The 20,346-nt window shown below is 39.8% G+C and overlaps 2 protein-coding genes across 16 annotated transcripts in view; one reads left to right on the forward strand and one right to left on the reverse strand.

Annotated features, from left to right (window-relative positions):
- Window positions 1-15,161, forward strand: part of ep300b (E1A binding protein p300 b) — a 37,988-nt gene extending 22,827 nt beyond the window's left edge. For 11 of the 15 annotated variants that reach the window (XM_059557676.1, XM_059557683.1, XM_059557680.1 and 8 more), the window contains exons 18-30: window positions 3,294-3,533; window positions 4,510-4,598; window positions 6,917-7,027; window positions 7,174-7,230; window positions 7,346-7,423; window positions 7,849-7,916; window positions 8,096-8,246; window positions 9,420-9,566; window positions 9,700-9,979; window positions 10,133-10,300; window positions 10,545-10,706; window positions 10,795-11,076; window positions 11,191-15,161. In XM_059557676.1, the coding sequence (XP_059413659.1) occupies window positions 3,294-3,533; window positions 4,510-4,598; window positions 6,917-7,027; window positions 7,174-7,230; window positions 7,346-7,423; window positions 7,849-7,916; window positions 8,096-8,246; window positions 9,420-9,566; window positions 9,700-9,979; window positions 10,133-10,300; window positions 10,545-10,706; window positions 10,795-11,076; window positions 11,191-14,034 (4,677 nt within the window). In that variant the 3' untranslated portion in view covers window positions 14,035-15,161. The remainder of the gene's footprint in view (window positions 1-3,293; window positions 3,534-4,509; window positions 4,599-6,916; window positions 7,028-7,173; window positions 7,231-7,345; window positions 7,424-7,848; window positions 7,917-8,095; window positions 8,247-9,419; window positions 9,567-9,699; window positions 9,980-10,132; window positions 10,301-10,544; window positions 10,707-10,794; window positions 11,077-11,190) is intronic. The other 4 variants (XM_059557682.1, XM_059557684.1, XM_059557689.1 and 1 more) reach the window with 1 other exon arrangement.
- Window positions 15,162-16,042: 881 nt separating this feature from the next.
- Window positions 16,043-20,346, reverse strand: LOC132148905 (chromobox protein homolog 8-like). The gene is made up of 6 exons (XM_059557693.1): window positions 20,043-20,346; window positions 18,932-18,975; window positions 18,492-18,557; window positions 18,324-18,390; window positions 17,532-17,850; window positions 16,043-17,317 (listed from the first exon to the last, which is right to left on the reverse strand). The coding sequence occupies exons 1-6, from the start codon at window positions 20,115-20,117 to the stop codon at window positions 16,737-16,739; spliced, it is 1,152 nt and encodes a 383-aa protein (XP_059413676.1). The 5' UTR covers window positions 20,118-20,346; the 3' UTR covers window positions 16,043-16,736.

Here is a 20,346-nt window from a genome sequence, read left to right on the forward strand (position 1 = left end):
TCCAGGGTAAGGATAGAAGTAGCCTAATGTTTGTGAAATCTATTAACTATACACATTAACAAGGTATATTTGTCTCATATACACATAGGGGCGCGCGATAAGTATCGTCCAATAATTAATGCGCATCCCATTAGTAAAGCCACAGAGCTGTTGTTAACTGACTAGCTGCGCAAATAAACGCTGATAATGAACGTGGATTTGCGCAGCTAGTCAGTTAACAACGGCTCTGTGTAGTAACAGCTGCTCTGTGAAATCACGCACCTGATGGAATTTACCGCTGATTAGAGAACCGGCTTTACTGGCGAGATGCGCATTAACGATCGGACGATATTTATCGCGCCTATATACACACAAATATTTTTAAAAGGACTGAATTTGTGTTTAACATGATCCTCAGTTTAAAAAACATTGTAAGTTGCTAATTATAATGCTTCAGTTTCCACAGTTATTCAAACAGCAACATATGCCTCTAACTGGCCATTGCATTCATAAGCTCAACAGAATCATGTGTGATTGGTTAAATTGTGCAACGCTGGAAACACATAAAAAGAAATATGATGCGTAATGAATGGATCTAAATTCAACAGCATTCATTTTATTTGTACTTTTTTTCGCGACAGTCATGACTTAGTTTAATTGTGCAAGTTCCCATTCATTTTAGACTGCTGGCCAAGAGAAGTCAATTGGTGAATATGAACTGGTACTTTTAGCTAGTTCATTTTTAAGGTTAAACTAGCAATATGTCTTAAATGTTGTTTGACTACTATGAAAGGTGTTATAGTCTGTGCTGGCCTTCTTCATTTAGTATCATTTTTGCTATCATCTGATACAAATCCATGTAATTCATTATCTTAACCTGAACTTCAAGCCATTGCAGTTGTTTTATTTTGCCACATAATATTCTCATGCTGACTTTACCATCATTCCCCAGAGCTATGGCCTTAAATATTTTAGTAATAACCAGCATAGCAGATGAAAATTTACTGATTGATCAGTGCATCACATCTATGTGAAGTATAATTGGCTTTCATTTACATTAAAGAGTCATTTACATTTCTTACACTGATCACTTTTGGGATCAGTTGATTTATTTTGTTTCTTAAAATAGTGGTGAAAATTAAAATTAATCTCCTGCTTTTCTGGTTATTTTGCTGCTTTATCAGTGGTTTGTTTGAATGAGGCACCGGCCCTATTTAAGGTGTGACAAGCAAACATTACAGACAGGAGAGAAGTTTAACCGAAAAATTAAAGAGTCTGAGTAAAATATGTATAAAACTATGATATTGGGCAATCAAAAAGTCAGGTAAACCCTGAAAATGAAATGACTAAATATCTTTTCAGAGTGCTTGTAATGAGTCTGATTCTGGGTTTGTTCACTCTCTTCTCTGGTCTAAGATTAGTGTTTGTTTGAAACACCTCAGGTTGTCCTGTCATTGTGTCGTTCCCATCGTATCTGCTTAAAGATCTCACATGGTTGTATAAACCTAGATGAGGGAACCATTATTGTAATCGCTGCACACATTCATATTTTAATATATGGTTCTGCAGATCTGTCAGATGCTTCTGGTGGTTGCAAGGCACCCTGCAGAGTCTTTACATCTAAAATCTTTTGATGAGACCCAAAACCTCAAACTAAATTCCTCTAAAACTAAAGTTTTGATAAAGAATCACAAGTTGAGTCTAAATAATTAGACTCTGTGTCGCACACAATCTGAATACAGTGGTGTTGGCAGCTAAAGGATTGTATTTCACCTGTGTCTTGATGATTTGTGCTGTTGGACTGTAATGAAGTGAGTCCAGCTGTGCTTTGTGGTGTAAACGCTCATAGCTACGCTGCTGTAATTTAATATCACTCACCTCAATATTTGGACTCACCTCAGCTTACTGTACCCTAAACGATAACCTTGCCAACATCACCCTAGAAAGCTTCAGTTTATTTGAATTTTTTGGCCAAATGGATTAATTTTGTTTTCCATGTTGTCCTCCACATGTGAAATTGATCCACTAAGCCTGGATTTAAAATAAGAAAATGTCTTCTTAAATACAGTTTCCAAGCTAAAAAGAAGAGCATTAGAATGAATTGCAGTCCGAATGGTTAACAAGTGAATCTTATGAAGAAATGCTGAGCTTATATTTGACCCCAAAATCAAAAGAACAACTCTTTTTTTTTTTTTTTTTTTTATATATTAAAAACAATTATATTTTGCTTATTTTTAGGATCTTTTTTATTGTATTGTAGCATCATGACAGCTAAGCACATTTTAAAATGTAAATCAATAATAATATTCATTGTTAAAATGATGATGATGATGAAGAAGAAGAAAAGTATAATGCTAATAATAACACTCATTATCATTATGGTAACACTTTACAATAAAGTTCCATTTGTTGACTATGTGTGATATATAAATATACATAATTTACAAATAATATAAATATATAAAATGTATAATATATAAATATTATAATAGTAAAAATATAGCATTTATTTATTTATAAAATTACAACTGTCCGTTGTTCGTCCATGTCATCTGAGGTCTATTAAGTATCAATAATGGATAAAACTTTTTATTGTATTAATGTATTAGTAAATATTGGAATTAACATGAACATCTAAGATTAATAAATGTTTTAGAAGTTTTTTTTTTTCAATGTTAGATTAACTAACGTGTGACAAATGGAACCTTATTGTAAAGTGTTAACATTATTATTATTATTATTATTATAAAGCCTAAATTAACTACTGCAAATACTTTCAACAGCATATACTTACTATTGTATTTTTAGTAATAAATAATTAGCATTGGGGGATTAATTGGCATGAATATAAAGATAATGCAAAATCTTCAGACAATGCAAAGTCTTAAAAATGTTTGCATAATATTTATTATTATGCAATATCAAATTTTCCTGACATTTCTCGACATTTTAAGTGCGATTCAGCATACTGTCTGACCATATTATGTTCACATATCTTTGCTCACCCAAGTTTGTGAGTAGATGTCTGCCGCCATTGCCGCTGGCCCAAAGATGTGTCTGTGTTTTTGTGTGTATGGGAGAACAGGAGAGAAATAGGGTACAGATTTGAGTGAGGCAGTGGGAGTCTGTTACGTTTCTCTCTGTTTGTGCATGTGAACCTCTTCTACAGCGCTCAACATTGTCCCCCTGCACCCTCTTCTCTCCCCCTGATTCTCAACCTGCCGGGCCGCCCTCCCTCTCTCTGTCCGACTGCAACTTCATTTCACCTGGTTATGATGATGACCTCCATCTGCGATCTGGACTCCGTTCTCCAGGACTACTTTGACATTGTGAAAAACCCAATGGACTTGTCCACTATCAAGCGTAAGCTGGACACGGGTCAGTACCAGGAGCCCTGGCAGTACGTGGACGACATGTGGCTGATGTTCAATAACGCCTGGCTGTATAACAGGAAGACGTCACGGGTGTATAAATACTGCTCCAAACTGGCTGAAGTTTTTGAACAGGAAATAGACCCCGTTATGCAGGGGTTGGGCTACTGCTGTGGAAGGAAGGTGAGCCGTGTGTCTTTGCCTCTGCATCACAATTATTTTCGTTTTTTTTACTTTTAGATTTTATAAAAGGAAAGTGGCTCAATTATCAGATTTCATCGGAGCAAAATACAAAACATTTAATAATATTTAGCTAATATTATAACAATTTCCGCAAACAATATAGTTAGTGCCTTAGGAGTATTTTAAATTCTTCATGTAATACTAAACTCATTTAACAATATAACAATTGTTATTATTAATTTTAACAATAGTTCTTCACGCAAGCATGCAATATAATGACAGATACATTAATATTATGACAATATAGTTAGTGACTTAATTGTATACCTTGTGTTCCTGTAGCTCAATTGGTAGAGCACTGTGCTATCAAGCGCAAGGTTAGGGGTTTGATTCCCAGGGAACACATGATAAGTAAAAATTGTTAGCCTGAATGCACTGTAAGTCGCTTTGGATAAAAGCGTCTGCTAAATGCATAAATTTAATTTAATTTAATTTACTACTACAACTTCTCAAGATGAATTATATTATACTATGATATACTACGACATAATACCAAACTTATTTTAATAATATAACATTTATTATTAATAACAATATTTTTTATGACTAAATAATTAAGGAAGCAATATAGGTAATACTTGCTTTAAATGTATGTTAATATGAGTTATTATAACCACTACTACTACTTATGAATATCATTCATAATAATAATGTTGTTGTCGTTTTTTTTTTTCTTTTTTAAATCTTTAGTCATATTGCTGTTTTCATGTATAAAAGCAGCAAAACACCTGTTACAGCGGGTTTTTTTTATACCACGGTTAAATTGTAGTGTTTTTAGCACATTATGAGGTAGATTGTGGTTTCTTGCTTAAATATCATTACCTGACCAAAACTGATGGGATATTGCTACCCCACTCTCCTCTTCCTCGTTTTCTCTCTTTTTTAACCCCTCTGTTCCTATTTTTCTTCTTTCAAGTTGGAGTTTTCTCCTCAAACTCTGTGCTGCTATGGCAAACAGCTGTGTACCATCCCTCGAGACGCTGCATACTTCAGTTACCAGAACAGGTCAGTATTAGAGATGATGTCCACATAGTCACTCGCACCCTTAACTTAATGCTATGCAGTACAGCTACTTCTCAGTCCTATTAGAGTAAGAATAACCACTTGAAAGTTCAAAGAGACTCCAATTGGGCCTATATTATGCATACAAACAGAAACATGTTATTATATTAATACGAACAGTTATATCATAGTGAATGTGCACTGATGGGTAATTGCCTGACCCTATCACACTATTGTAGATCATTTGCATTTCAGCCTAAAATCAATTTGATGTTGCCTGGCAGCATTAATAGCACTGCTGTGAAGCAGCCCAGTGCTAGAATGAAGTATGATTAAAAGCTGTTTGTTTTCTGAACACTATAATGGACGCCAGACTTCTCCACCTACATCTGGCACATTCAGATTTGGTTTCCATTGTGTATCTGTATGTTAAAAGACTGAAGAGAGTATTTTTAAGAGGTCTGTTTTCATGTGCTTTGTAAAATTGAAAATGCTGTTCTGCTGTGAGCACATAGTTCCCACATCAGGGTGTTGTTGAATTTCAGGCCTGTTGATTTGACTTTCGGTGGCAAAATGGACCATATTTCACATCTCTGCTCTTTTTCTGATTTCAAACAGCTATTTTAAAGAGGGTCTGCATTTTTGACTTCAGTTCTGTTTTGACGTCTTTGTTGATGTTCTTACAATTAACATGTTGGCAGGTGTGTTGGCAAGTATTTGTATCGATTACCTCAGTTGGTAGCAACAAAGCACAACAAGTGCTAATAAGAAGGAAGCACCAAAACGATTGCAGTGCTCTTCCACTGATGAGTTAATGAAAATCATTGCCAATTTTCTGAGTTGCATCATCTTAGACCCTAACAGCAAAACACTTATTCACCTAGACTTTCACCAGAATCAGAGGTTTCAGCGGTGAACAAACATGGGCTGTGCAAAGCTTTCGTATAACTTTAGCTACCTTAGGCTTAATCTTAACCTTACTTTCGTTACATAAAACGTCATGTACTGTATGTGTCAAGGTCACATTTCAGCCCAAAATTAAAATAAGAAAATAAGATTTTAATTTAAAACATGAAGGCTGACTATTGTTTTTTTTCTTCTAAAATCTATTAAAAATAAAATGTTAAGTTTTGTTACAATGTTGTTTTTTATTATTATAAAAGGTTATAATGTAAAGTAACACAAGGTACTGGATTGTTGTTGTTGTTGTTATTATTATTATTAATATTATTATTATTATTAAAACATTAAAATCAAAATGTTATGACAAAATTACATTGTGTTCTTTTAATCTTTTTATTTTTACTGTTTTCATGTAATCTAACGTTAAATTGTGGTTATTAAAAATCTATTAAAATAAAAGGTTGTAATATAACAACATTTATTTTATAATAATATTATTATTGTTAAAATATATGAAAAAACAAAAGAAAAAAAGAAGACTAAGCATCCCATGTGGAAGCAGCCATATATAATGTTATATATTTTTATTATTATGTGGTGATGCCTTTATGCTGCATTTAAAGAAATACATTTGTAAGATGATAATTTCAGATCTTAGTGGTCCTTTTTTTTAATGTCAAATTATTTTGGAGGTATGATGTGACCTGGATAGGTTGCGTGAGATTGACCCAAAAACTACTGACAAAGAGTACAATATTTATGTTTCTGAAAATCAGCTTCATTCATGCTGCCGTTTTCAGGACGTACCAACTGTTCATCTGTCCCGTGTTGTTTTAGTATCGAATCTTGAGACCCTCTTTAAAATGTACTGAAAGGATGATGGGTCTCTGTTGCTCCTGTTCTCACTCTTCTCTTCAGTTCGTTCACTCAGTCCATTGTCCCTCGCTCCTCTGGGCATCACGGTTGTTTTCGAGCTCAGCGGATGCAAGGGTGACTGTCTGTGCTTTTGCCTCAGCTTCCTGCTCTCTGTTTTAGTTTCATTTTCTTCTTCTACATCTGACTCACCCCTCCACCTGTCCGACACGGAGCTCTTTGTCCCTCATAACGGTTTTGTTTCTCACACTTTGTTAAAATATTCATTCTGCCCTCCTCCCCACCCCCCCGACCCTTTCTCTCCCTCCTTTTTAACGCTTGTGATGTCTGCATTGGCCTGCTTTGATGTGACCAATCATCCGCTCCGAAATTTACACGCAACCAATCAATCAATCTGCCTGGCCCCCCAAAAAAACCTGCTTCATGATTGGCTGCTCCCGGTGACGAACCTGCCTCCTCCTGTCTCCTGGCCTGCCCTGCCCTGATTGGTGGCTGCTTCCGCGTGCCCTCACTGTGATTGGCTGTGCTCTTGGCGAACGGTCTAGTTCACCCAAATATGGGCTTCTTGCTGGCAGGTACCACTTCTGTGAGAAGTGTTTCAACGAAATCCAGGGGGAGAATGTATCTCTGGGGGACGATCCAACTCAGCCTCAAACGTGAGTAGCCATCTAAAAGTTAGTTTTGATCTTCTTCATTGTTATTGTCGTAATGCTATTCCTCCAGGGAGCGTTAGTTCAGTGATTCTCATGACGCACTCGATTGGGCGGCTTCCTGTTCTCCGTCTCTCATTTTCTCTCCTCAGGTCCATCAATAAAGATCAGTTTCAAAGGAAAAAGAATGACACCCTCGACCCTGAGCTGTATGTAGATATTTTCTCCCTCCAAATGTGTCATCTCAGTTTGCTTGTTAAGTTTAAGTCAAGATGTGGATTTGCTGTCATCGTCTGACCTTTGTTTTCTGATCTTCCTCGTCAGACTGTTGGAATGTGCCGACTGTGGTCGAAAAATGCATCAGATATGCGCTCTGCACAATGAGACGATATGGCCGTCGGGGTGAGCTAGTTTTATTTGAGCACAATTTATTTTATACATTCTACTGCAAAACATGGCTTAAAAATGGAGTCGGCAGACTGTTAGTGAATGTAAGGCTTTACCTAAGGAAGCGAAAGTTAATACTTATTCATTTATCTTTATTTTATATGAGGTTTGCCGGGTTTTTCCTGTTAAATACAACTCTGATTTGTGAATTGTATATATCAGCATTAAATTAGCTTTAAAACAAGATATCAGTTCTTCTAATTAATGGTCAAATGTTGTGACAAGATGAGTGCTATAAACATGGAAAATGTAGGACAACTTGATGTCCTTTGTTACTACTAATTTTTATGATTATTACTGTTCCAAATTGTTTCTAAATTGTTCCCACATATTCATTTATGTCGCTCCATTTCCAAATAGTCTGTCTTCCTTTCAATCAGGTTTGTGTGTGACGGCTGTCTGAAAAAAGCCAATGCAACAAGGAAGGAGAATAAATACACTGCAAAGAGTAAGTGGTTAAGAGCTTTAAAAATCTGGGAAAGAAATACCCTTTTGTTTAATTTGTGAGCGTAGATGTTCATACTTGGCTAATGAGAATCAAGTCATTTAGATTTCTAATGGCAGATCTTAATGGAGACGGTGAGTAGTCATTTTAAACTTCGCTGCTTTTCTTTCTCTTTATTCCAGGACTTCCTCAGACAAAGCTTGGTAGCTTCCTGGAGACACGAGTGAACGAGTACCTAAAGCGCCAGAATCATCCAGAAAGCGGTGATGTCACCATTCGTGTGGTTCACGTGTCTGATAAAGTGGTGGAAGTCAAACCTGGCATGAAGTCCAGGTGAGGGACAGTGCTGAATATTCTGCAATATTTTTGTCGTTCCTTTTAAGTTTTGGGAATTTTGGAACTGTTTGCTTTCATTTCTTTTAATTGCCATAAAGTACTGTTGTTTATACTACTGCATGCCCTAACTAGTGTTATTTTAGTATTATTTATTCACTATTATGGGATATTATAATAATATTTTGTATTACCTTTTATTTTCATATGTTCAGTTTCAATTTTAGTTTGTTTAAATATTTCTATATAGTTTTATTTTAAATCAGTCATTTTAAAACTTATATTTATTTTAGTTGTCAGGGCAACATTTAACTTTCATTTGTTTTGAAGTTTGTTTTTCATCTAATATTTGTTTTTACATTTTAAGCCTTATTTCAACTGGAAAAACAAATCTGAACAGATTTAACTTCTGTTTTAGTTAACAATAATAAAACTGTTTTTCTTTTAATGTTATTGGTGGCCTTCCATAGCTTCTCATCATAAACAGTAAAATTAATATGTTCTATATTGTCAAGCAAGAAATCATTTTGAGGGGAAAGTATGTCTAAGGAAATTGCAGCACTATATAATTCATCAAATGAACATGAATGATTATCATGAACAGCAACACCGATTATCAATGCATGAATCTAAACTATTTTGGAATGCCCACGCTTTTCCATATATTTTTATTATGATGTCGACGTGTGTAGGCAGATGAATTACTCTCAGTAAACAACAACATCTTGATCTTGCTTGCACTCAACTACAGTATTTCAGAGGAGACAGCTCACCCATAACTGTTGCTCTTTGGAAATGTCTTTTTCAATTTCATTGCTTTGTTGATCATTTGCATAAAGTAAAATTGTTCTAAACTTTGTACATGACTGCATTGTATCACCATCAGTCACTGCTGTGTAAATAGCCATTGAAAATGAATGACATCAAGGTGTTTTGACTTTGAAAGGCCTCTGAAAGGCCTCTAGGAGGATGAGAAAACAACATTGGATCAATATATTGCACAAACTCCGGTATTGAAAAGTGGATTAATTAATTGGTTCTTTGAATCTGTAACTGTAAAAAATAAATATTCATGCTTGCTTAATTAAAAATTCAATTTTGTCTTTTTGAAATACAAGAATTTTAATGGACACCATGAAAAAATGTAAAGAGTTGACTGTCTTTCTTTTACAGGTTTGTTGATAGCGGTGAAATGTCAGAGTCATTCCCGTACAGGACAAAAGCTCTGTTTGCGTTTGAAGATATTGATGGGACAGATGTCTGCTTCTTTGGAATGCATGTGCAAGAATATGGCTCCGACTGCCCTCCTCCCAATCAAAGGTTAAAAATAACAAAGACCATGCAGTCACACATCACAGAATCTTCCTCCATGCGCATGTGGATGACATTACATAGGGGTCTGAGAAACACAAGTAACGTAGTGATATCCTCTTGTCTCTTTCTCTCCATGTAGACGTGTGTACATCTCCTATCTTGACAGCGTGCACTTTTTCCAGCCCCGTCACCTGAGAACTGGAGTCTATCATGAGATCCTGATTGGATACATGGAATATGCTAAAAAAATGGGGTTTGTCACTGGCCACATCTGGGCTTGTCCACCGAGCGAAGGCGATGACTATATCTTCCATTGCCACCCATCGGATCAGAAGATTCCCAAACCAAAACGCTTACAAGAATGGTACAAGAAGATGCTTGACAAAGCAGTAGCTGAAAGAATTGTACATGACTACAAGGTATTGCTACAGCTGTACTTCTGGTTGACAATAATAAAAGTTTAGACTTGAGTCAGCATACTGCAAGATAGTCTTTTCCCTTGTTTGGCTAGTTGACAGCAATGTGCCATCTATTAGTCCTTCACTAACTATTGCATGTTTCCCCTTGCCCAGGACATTTTTAAGCAGGCAACAGAGGATCGTCTGACCAGTGCGAAGGAGCTCCCATATTTTGAGGGTGATTTTTGGCCTAATGTGTTGGAAGAGAGCATTAAAGAGCTTGAACAGGAGGAGGAAGAACGGAAGCGAGAGGAAAACAACACCTCTAGTGAAAGCATTGATGTGAGTGATTAACTCAGATTTGTAGCCATCTTGTACTGGGTGAAAATATACTTTAGTGCCAAAGGAATAGATCAATAAAAATTCAATAAACTAGATTTCTTAACTGGGTTTTTAGACCGCTACTGTCCTTTTTTTTGTATTTGACTTGATGGTAAAATTAATTCTAGTGCAGCTGCTTTAATATGTATTCTTAAAACATAATTATTATAACTTGATGCTTAAGATTGTTTCATTGACTGTCTAGGCTACCAGTGGTGACAGCAAGAATGCCAAAAAAAAGAACAGCAAGAAGACTAGCAAGAACAAGAGCAGCTTGAGCCGGGCCAATAAAAAGAAACCGGGAATGCCAAATGTCTCCAATGATCTATCCCAGAAACTCTATGCTTCAATGGAGAAACACAAAGAGGTATGTAGCTCCCAAAAACATTTGAACCATTTGTCAATTACACATTTGGACTGAACTCACAAATGTCAACACTCTACTTAATTTCAAGGTTTTCTTTGTTATCCGTCTCATCGCTGGCCCTTCTGCCAATTCCCTTCCACCCATTTTGGACGCTGACCCCCTGATGGCCTGCGATCTGATGGACGGACGAGATGCTTTCCTAACGCTTGCACGAGACAAGCACCTTGAATTCAGCTCACTGAGGCGTGCCAAATGGAGCTCCATGTGTATGCTTGTAGAACTGCACAACCAGAGCCAGGACCGCTTTGTCTACACGTGCAATGAATGCAAGCACCACGTTGAGACACGCTTTCACTGCACTGTTTGTGAGGTAAGAAATGCCATGTATGCTGCTTTGTTTTTTTCTTTGAAGAGGGTTTCTAAAAATTGTGGTATTGTGGTACATTACAACTTTTGAAATGCCCCCTTCTCTCTTCTTTTGTAGGATTATGATCTTTGCATCACTTGCTACAACATTAAGGGCCATGAGCACAAGATGGAGAAACTTGGACTGGGTCTTGATGACGAGAGCAACAACCAGTCTGCAGCCTCCACTCAGAACCCTGGTGACTCGCGTCGTCTCAGCATCCAGCGCTGCATCCAGTCACTGGTGCATGCATGCCAGTGCCGCAATGCTAATTGCTCTTTGCCATCTTGCCAGAAGATGAAGAGAGTAGTGCAACACACCAAGGGCTGCAAACGCAAAACTAATGGTGGCTGTCCCATCTGCAAGCAACTCATTGCGCTTTGTTGCTATCATGCCAAGCACTGCCAGGAAAACAAGTGTCCTGTGCCCTTCTGTCTCAACATCAAGCACAAGCTTCGTCAACAGCAGCTGCAACACAGGCTTCAACAAGCGCAAATGCTGCGTAGACGTATGGCCACCATGCAGCGAGCAGGGCAGCCACCACCTTGTGGAAGTGGGCCTCCAGGAGGTCCTCCATCACCCTGCAACAATGGAGCCACAGGTCCAAGCACACCTACGTCAGTTGGTACTCAACCTGCAACGCCTCAGACACCCACACAGCTAACACCCAACCTTGCATCTCTGCCCCAGCCCGGTGTGGGTGGAGTCCCAGCTGGAGCTCCCCAGCAGCCTCCTCAGCATCCAGTCCACCACCAGTTTCAGCAGATGCCAGGTGCAGGTGGGATGATGACCTCACCGCAACAACAAATGGTTCCTCAGCAAACTGTGGGGCAACTTCCACATCCACACAATCAGTATGGTCCCCATTCCACTGGTCTCTCCCCAAATCCACAGTCGCAGGGTAAGCCAGGCCTTGGTCCCGCAACTCCTCCGCAGCTCCCTAGCAACCCAGGCACAGCACCTATGTCCCAGCAACAGCAACCTTCAGGTCCTCCGCCTGCAGCTGTGGAGATAGCCATGAAGATCCAGCAAGTGGCTGATGCACAGCGAAAGATGGCACAGGTTCAGATGCTACACAGGCAGGCTGTGCAAGCTGGCATGATGCCGCAGCATCATCAGCAGCCACAGGGACAGATGGGAGTATCCCATCCTGGGATTGGCATGGTAGGGCCACCAGGAATAGCCTCACAGGCACAAACATCAGTGAACAGAGTGCAGATGGAACAGCAGCAAGGACCTCAGGGAATGATGGCGGGAGTTGGGCCCATGCAGCAGCCTCAACAGGTAGGTGCGCAAGGCCAGATGCCACAACAAATGCATCTACAGCAGCCAAGAATAAACCCACAACTTCAGCCTCAGCAGCAACAGTGGCAAGGACAGGGTATGCCAACCCAGCAGAGACCTGGCATGATGGCTCAACCGGGAATGGTTGCAATGCAGCCCCCTCCGCAGCAGCAGCAACAACCACAACAAATGCAACAACGGCAAGCACCCCAAATGCCGAATCGAAATGCATTGATGAGTATGGTGCAGGCTGGTCTGCAGAGTGGTGTAGTAAGTGGGGCAGCAGCTGGCAATCTGCCTCAGGGAGCCCTGCAGGATCTTTTGCAGACCCTACGATCTCCAAGTTCACCTCTACAGCAGCAGCAAGTCCTCAACATTCTTCGATCTAACCCACAACTAATGGCAGCATTTATCAAGCAGCGTGTTCACAAATATAAAGGAGGCACAGGTGGCCCTGCTGTACCACAGGGTGGGCCAGGACCAATGGGAGGCCAGCCAGTGAGTGTCAATACTGGGGTGCCTCAGCCTGGCATGCACCTTGGACAGGGTGTTAACATGCAGACTCAACTTTCTCAACTCCAAAAGCAGCAGCAAATGCAACAACGGCCGCTACTGCAGCAACAGCAAGTAGCTGCCTTGCAGCAGCAACAACAGAAACAACAACAGCAGCAGCAGCAACAACAGCAAGGAATTCAGGGTCAGGGGGCTCCAAACATGACCAACATGAATCCACAGTTCAGAGAACTGGTCATGAGAAGGCAACAGCAACTCCAGTTTCAGCAGCAGCAGCAACAACAACAACAACAACAGCAGCAACAACAGCAGCAGCAGCAACAAATGAGTAATCACGCAGCATTCCAACAGCAGCAAGGTTATGTGGGTCAGCAGGGTAACATGCAAGTCCCGCCAGGAGGTCAACCACTACAAGGTGTGCAACCTGGCCAGCAGCAGAGTTTTCCAGGTAACCCTGCGCAACAGCAAGCTGCAGCTGTCTTGCAACAGAGGCTTGCACAGCAACACCATCTACAGATGCAACAGCAGCAGAAGGCAGCATCACAAGGTCCTGATATGGGGCACGGAGGAGGTCCGCAGCCCACACAAGGAGGTCCCAGTCTACAGACATCACAGACATTATTACAACAGGCTTTGCATCAGCGTCTGCTTCAACAGCAGCAACATCTCAGTGGCACCTCACCGGCACAGCAGAACAACCCCATGAGCCCACAGCAGCAGCATCAGATGTCTCAGTCACCCCACTTGCAGGGCCAACAGCTCCCATCCTCCCTCAGCAACCAAGTCTGTTCGCCTCAGCCCTCCCCACGACCCCAGTCCCAACCACCTCACTCAAGTCCGTCCCCGCGCCTGCAACCACAGCCCTCGCCCCACCACATCTCACCTCAGACCCAAACGGGTTCTCCGCATCCCAACCACCTTCAGCAGCATCACTCAGGCATGGCTCCACCTCCTCCACCTCCCCAACAGCCACAGCACAACTCTAAGGACCCAAGTGGATTTGGTGCAGATCAGAACGCCATGCTTTCTCAGCTCAGTGGCTTGGCAGGACTCCACGGACCTGGAGCTAATGATATGCTGCCCCCTAGTGGCCAGGATCTTGGAATTAACATGAAAACCCTTTAGACATCATATAGTTATCACAAAATTTGCAAAGCCCCACCAGAGACAGTGTTAGCTTTTTTATACTATAAGGAAGAACTTAGTGTTTTTCATCATAAATGCTTTAAAATGGACCAGCCTAGAGAAATAGCATATAAGCATGGGGGGGATTGCTTTTTGTTTTTTTTTTTTTGCCAGTTGTGTACAAAGAGAGGATAGTTTCTCAGCCTCAGAGAACAAACCACAAGTAATATTTTTTATGTCAGGTCCAGGGGAGAACTTTTCCTTTTTCAAGAAATATTTTTTAAGATTTTAAAAGTGGTATAAAATTAAAGCGCAAATGATTAAGGACTTTTTTATATATTGTTTCACCATGTACCAGTCTCTGTTATTTGTATTCACAGAGTGATATGGAACATTTCAAACATTGTGATGCATATATTATTAGAATTATCTGAACATCATGCATATCTTCCTTGTAAATTTTGAGTTTTGCATTTTATTTATTCTAGCTTTCATTTTGTTGTCATGATGAATTTTGTTCATGTGTGTTCCCAGAGACTGCTACAATTCACATAGAATATATTTTTGTTAATACCTATTAAAATGAGGAGCTATTCCATTACTGAAGCTGGAAATTTAGGTTATTGAGTATAATATAAATTACAGTGTTGGGGGATCAGGTTTTGGTGTGCGCTCCACTGCCCATTGGAAATTCCATTGGACATCACTTCTTTTGCAACAAGACAACTTTGCAGATGCACACACACCCACCCTCAGAATGTTTGTGCACTCTTTATAAGATGGATAGTGGAGATGTCTGTACTGGTTGGATGTGTGTGTATATACGTGTGTGTGTGTGTGTATATACGTGTGTGTGTGTTGGATGTGGTGCTAGAGTTCATCTGCTCGTGCTCAAAATCATGTTGGGCAGTGTTTCACATATGAACTGTATGGCGCAGTGAAATGGAGAAGAGGAGAGCCACTGATTTCACAGTTTTCGTCCTTCATTACCACTGATTTTCCTTCACTTCCAGAACTTTCTTTGCTCTGAACTTTGGGAGTTTTATTTGAATATTTTGTACTGTACAAAGGAAACACAAACTGTGGACTTCATACTTTTTTCTTTTTTAATAAAATGAAGTGATACATTTATTGGTCATTTATTTTTGAGGATCATTTGAAGATTGCTTTTTTTTAACCATTTGCCTCTCTGCTTTAATCTCCCGTTTGGCAGAAAGGCAGTGCTCTTGGATTTGGGTTTGTTTGGTTAAATGTGTTAAGGGCTGTTAAGCTGGTCATAGTTGACTCATCAGCCGGCTGTCATTGCCAGTTGACATGTAGACTGATGCTGAAGAAACTATTGCTCCTGTTGGTGAAGGTGTGGCTTTCCCGAAGTATTTAAGAATCAGCATTAGGGTCAGCAAATATGACTTGGTACTGAAAGCTTATTATGCTTCATAATTTTTGACTAGTAGTTAAGAACATTTAACCTGGTCTGATTGACTAGAGAACATCATGAGATATTCCTCCTGGGTTTATTTTGCGACAATGACTGGCCGACGGCACTTTCACTGTGTAATTTGAGTATTCCAGAGTGTGTAATAAGGATTATCACACTGCTCTCTGGAAGACTTCATTAAATACATTTTAAGTAATCTGCCTCACAGTAAAAAAGGACTAAAAACAGCTAAATGTCTCAGAATTGTGACCGTTCCTTGTAATTGCAAATTCATAACTCACAGTGTGACTTTGTCTCAGAGTGAATCTCGCTCTTGCAAATGTTTTCATATGTGACTTTATATCTTGCTATTGTAACGTCTCTCTCAATTGCAACTTGTAAATATGACTTAATATTTCAGTTTTAACTAACTCACTATATGGTTATTTCAATGCAACTGTCTTGCAGTTGGAACCTTTACAGTCACAATTGCAGGGTATTAAGTTATAATTGCGAAATCACTAGATTTCACTACATATTTTACTCTGAGGCACAAATTGACTTGCACACAAAAAAAGTATTACTCCAAAATGACTTAAAATCACAACTTTATTTGTACATTTATTTGCTGTAAATACAAGCAAAAGAAAGTGTAGTTGTCACGTGAGAGCAACAACAGAGCTTACAAGCCATGTTCAACTAGCACTATGACCAAAACATGTAGTTTAGGCTCAGCTTTGATTTCTGCCATGCTAAAAGCACACCTAAAGCACATGTGTTCAGATGAACAGGATCTACCCCTACAAAAGCATCCACTGTAACAGTTGTGAATGTAAACCAAAACTGTCTCTTTAAAAATGCACAAAGGCATCCAAACAGTGAAGACAGCTCAGGTGGAGATATGGAGACAAAGCCAGGTGGCCTTTCATTTTCCCACCTGGTTGTTTACAGGACAAAAGAGGTGATGTAACAGTGTTTTGTCTTCAAGTCGGAACTGAAAAACAGTTTCCTCTCATTATGTCATGTCAATGACTGCTGCTGATGGAAAGGTAGTGGTACAGATACAAAGATTTGCTTTACATGCTTAAAGTCTTTGCATACAGCATCACTGAGTATAATCAGAAATGTTGTCCTTCAAAGGTTATTTTACCACAATGACACAAGGATAAACTCGTCTTAACCTTGTTTAGACAATATCTGCTTCACTACTAAAAACTGTATTATTCACTTGTTCCTGACTAATTGTACATAAATCTATTGTATGTTCTTGGGTTCCTTTGTCAACTTATATCTCAAGCTCATCGCCACCAAAAAAGCCTTCTGCACTCATGGCCTCTTTAAAGGTGACGGTCAAGGAATTTATCGTCACCTGAGTCACAGTGACTTTCCCAGGATGCACTGTGGTGGTGGAGGGAGTCTGTGATTGGTCAGTTGGGACCTGTAATAACGTGTGTTCTGCTGTAATATCACCATCCATTTCTTCCTTTTCTTTGGCCTCTGAACGGTCTACCTCTTCCTGTCTACATTTAGTGCTTGAATGTACCTCGATAACCGAAGGTCTGTTCTGTACTTTGTCAAGCACACCTTGCTTGGCTCCTGACTCTGTGCTGTTGTGAAGTGAATGGTCAGTGTTTGTTGTGTCATGTGATACCCGTATGGAGTCCTCACCTCCTGTAGTGTTTGTAACTGGCTCGTTCTCTTGTGTGTTAGAGATTGGACTGGTTTCTGTTGCTCCTAAAACTTGACTTGAATCCTCGCTTGGCTTCTCAGCATGGTCATAAATGGAAGAGCAGTTCTCAGTTTCCTTGATGATGATAACAGCTTCATGTTCTGCCGAAGAGCTGTACCCGTCCATTGTCTCTTGACCTGACAGAAAAAGACAGAAACCTGTTGTGTTTTGCAGAGGACAGAGTATCTTACAAGTTTTGAATGGCATTACATTGTCATTTTGGGGGCAATTTGGAGTGATTCAGAAATATCTGGCAAGATTTTTCCAAATGGCCCTCATGACCCCTGAATATAAGGTCATTGCAGAGTATCTTAGCATACAGTTATCATATTGATGCCACACAACACCTACTACTTGGAATGTCCTGGTGCACTTCTGTTGTTTTATCTTCGTTTTCAAGCATCATAATCACTTTTTTCTTCTGCTCATCTTCATCGTCTCCATCCCATTCTTTCTCTGAGTCTTTTGCAGGAGGTGAATGCTGGGATAGTTTGATGTCACTCATGAGCTTGGACCTGCACTGCCTGTTCTTGTATTTCTCTATGGGACGGTAGTGCCGCCCATTCTGATCAATTTCCGTCCCCATGGAGCGGGTGAGTGACAGGCGGATTCTCGGGATAGGTTTATCTGGAACCTTGTGTTTACTTCGTAGGTCCATTGGGTAGATGCTCTGTTAGAAAGTTGAGATTATGCAGTGTTTATCAGATGTTGCAAATAATCGTTAGACTAGATTGTTCTTTCTGAAATACTGCAGTTTCTTCACAACTGCTGCCATACATTATCTTGCAATCTAGATGCCTCCTTTGGTGCACTTACAGAAAACTATTTTGAACCATGTCCGAAAGAAAAAGTCAAGTATAGTCCCCTTTGGATCCTGTGCCAAATTTGGACAATGAATCTAAGTTCAGATCCTGGGACACTTTAGTACATCAGATCACTTTTATTATGTGTATCAGATTGTTGGATATATGATATATGAATCGATATAAAACCTTTGGTACTTGTTGTTACAGAAGCTGCATAGAAATGACAACAGTTGGATGAGGCTTCAAATATTGTTTTAGGGGAAATAACAGATCAGAATTACTTAAATTACATAAGAACTGCTACTGGACATCAAAATAGTAAAGAGATAACTCATACCCGCAGAATGACTCGACGAGGTCTCAAGCCTTTCCTCTTATAAGCCAGAGCTCTTTCCTTCTCCTCTCTGTTAGAAAGAGAGAGATATGCAAAGGAATGGGGAGATGGCAAGGAAAGAACATCCCGTTGCCTCCAGCATATTCATCTCCTCATCAGAGTGCGACTTACTTTTCTTCATAGGCGAGGACAAGACGAGGGTCCAGTATATTGTCCTCTGGTTCCCAAGTGCTGTACCTGACAGTCACACAGACAGTCCCAAACAGATCAATGGAGTAACACATGGCGAAAAGAGTCATTTTCATCTTATAATGATCTTCAAATATCAGGGCTACTATTTGTTTGAAAACCAATAAACTGCAATGTCAGTGTATTCATTATTATTTTAACAGAGCATAACAGTGTCTTCTCTTGTGATGAAAAGAAAGGAATAATATGATACTGTTTTATCCGGTATCTATTTTTCTCATGTTATCTTTATTGGGGGCTGGGGAAATGTGACTTTGACATGTTTTTGACAGATTCACCCACATATTGTGTCGTAGTTGTAGGTTGTATTTTTTCTTTAATAAAACGACTGTATGCTTTTCCAGTCTTATATGAGAACTTACTTAGGTGCCCACCCTTGCCACTTTAGCAGATATTCCACATTTCCCTGAAATGAGAAAGAGAAAGAAATAAGAAGGCTGAGGGGGGATATGCGTCACAATTCTGTAATTAACCAATCCTTGACACAAACATGCCACAGATTTTGAAAAGGCATGCCTTTCACTTTAAGATGTCAACACGCAGTAGTCTCTCGACGTGAAAGATTATGGAGGATGAGAGCGGGCGCTGCGCTCGAGAATTTTACGGTGCGTGATGTCATAGAGGGGCGAGCACGTGAGTTACATTTTTTTTAAAAATCCAAAAAACATTGAGTTTCAAGAACATTCATGGGATGGAAATAGGTGGGGCAATGGAAATGCGTAAACAACTCATTTTGTGCAACGTGAAGCTGCGAAGGTCTTTCCTCCCCTCACGCTCGAGCGTTCGAAATGAAACCCGCGTGCACATGCAGCGTTAGTCATCATAATCACTGGCTATTACTGTGCATTACACTATCTGGCTGTATACCACACACAAAATAATAAATAAATTAACACCTACCGATGAGATGGGCTACTTCTTGCGTTCTCTATTAATAAACATGACCTATTTTATTTATCTCTATGCAAACATCTTTAATCTTGTTTATTCTGTCGTTGGTCTAAACTAGTCCGATTATTTTTGACAAATACGCGGATGTTCCACACATCACCCCTTGGCCCATGCGCGCCTACAAATAAACTGCGTAGCCGCTAAAACGCGGATATTTTCCCAGCGCGACGCGCCTCAGAAGCAATGATGTTGACATGCGCGCTGTTCTCACACGCCCCCCTCCATCTATAGAGCTTGCAATTCAAGCGCGAGCCTTGCTAGAATTCACCAACTTTACACAATAACATACAAGTTGTCGCAGTATTTTGCACACGAAAAGTCATGCGACGAAAAAGTTCCGAAATGTTACACAAGCTTAGGTGTTATTCACTCATGAGTGATTCCTGCACTGGCAACAGAAGAAAACTGTGCAGACTTTTGTGGTATTAATGCCTTCAAAGGAAAGTAAAAAACACGTGCAGGATACAATGCTTTAAAAAACTGACCGATGTGCATTTTTATACGCACCAGCAAAGTCCTTACCTTTCTTATCCTCTTTTTCGTGATTGACTCCACAGCAAACACTTGCTCTCCTATTGATGACAGCTCCATGTTCATGAGATCATCCAGTGCAGCAAACAGTTTCTAATCTCTCCCCGTATTTCTCTTCAGGTGATGAAATATCAGTTAACTATACTGCGCACACTCTTGGAGTGCTCTTTTCTTTTTTAGGAATTAAGCCCTCTGGTACTCTTGGTGCAGCCTCAGGTCTGCTGCTGTTGCAGCTCTTTCTGAGTTTTAAAATCTGCGACACATGTACGTACTGGCTTGGCTTGGCGCGTGCACG

This window comes from Carassius carassius, chromosome 9 (genome assembly GCF_963082965.1).
Source record: "Carassius carassius chromosome 9, fCarCar2.1, whole genome shotgun sequence".
NCBI classification, from domain to species: domain Eukaryota; kingdom Metazoa; phylum Chordata; class Actinopteri; order Cypriniformes; family Cyprinidae; genus Carassius; species Carassius carassius.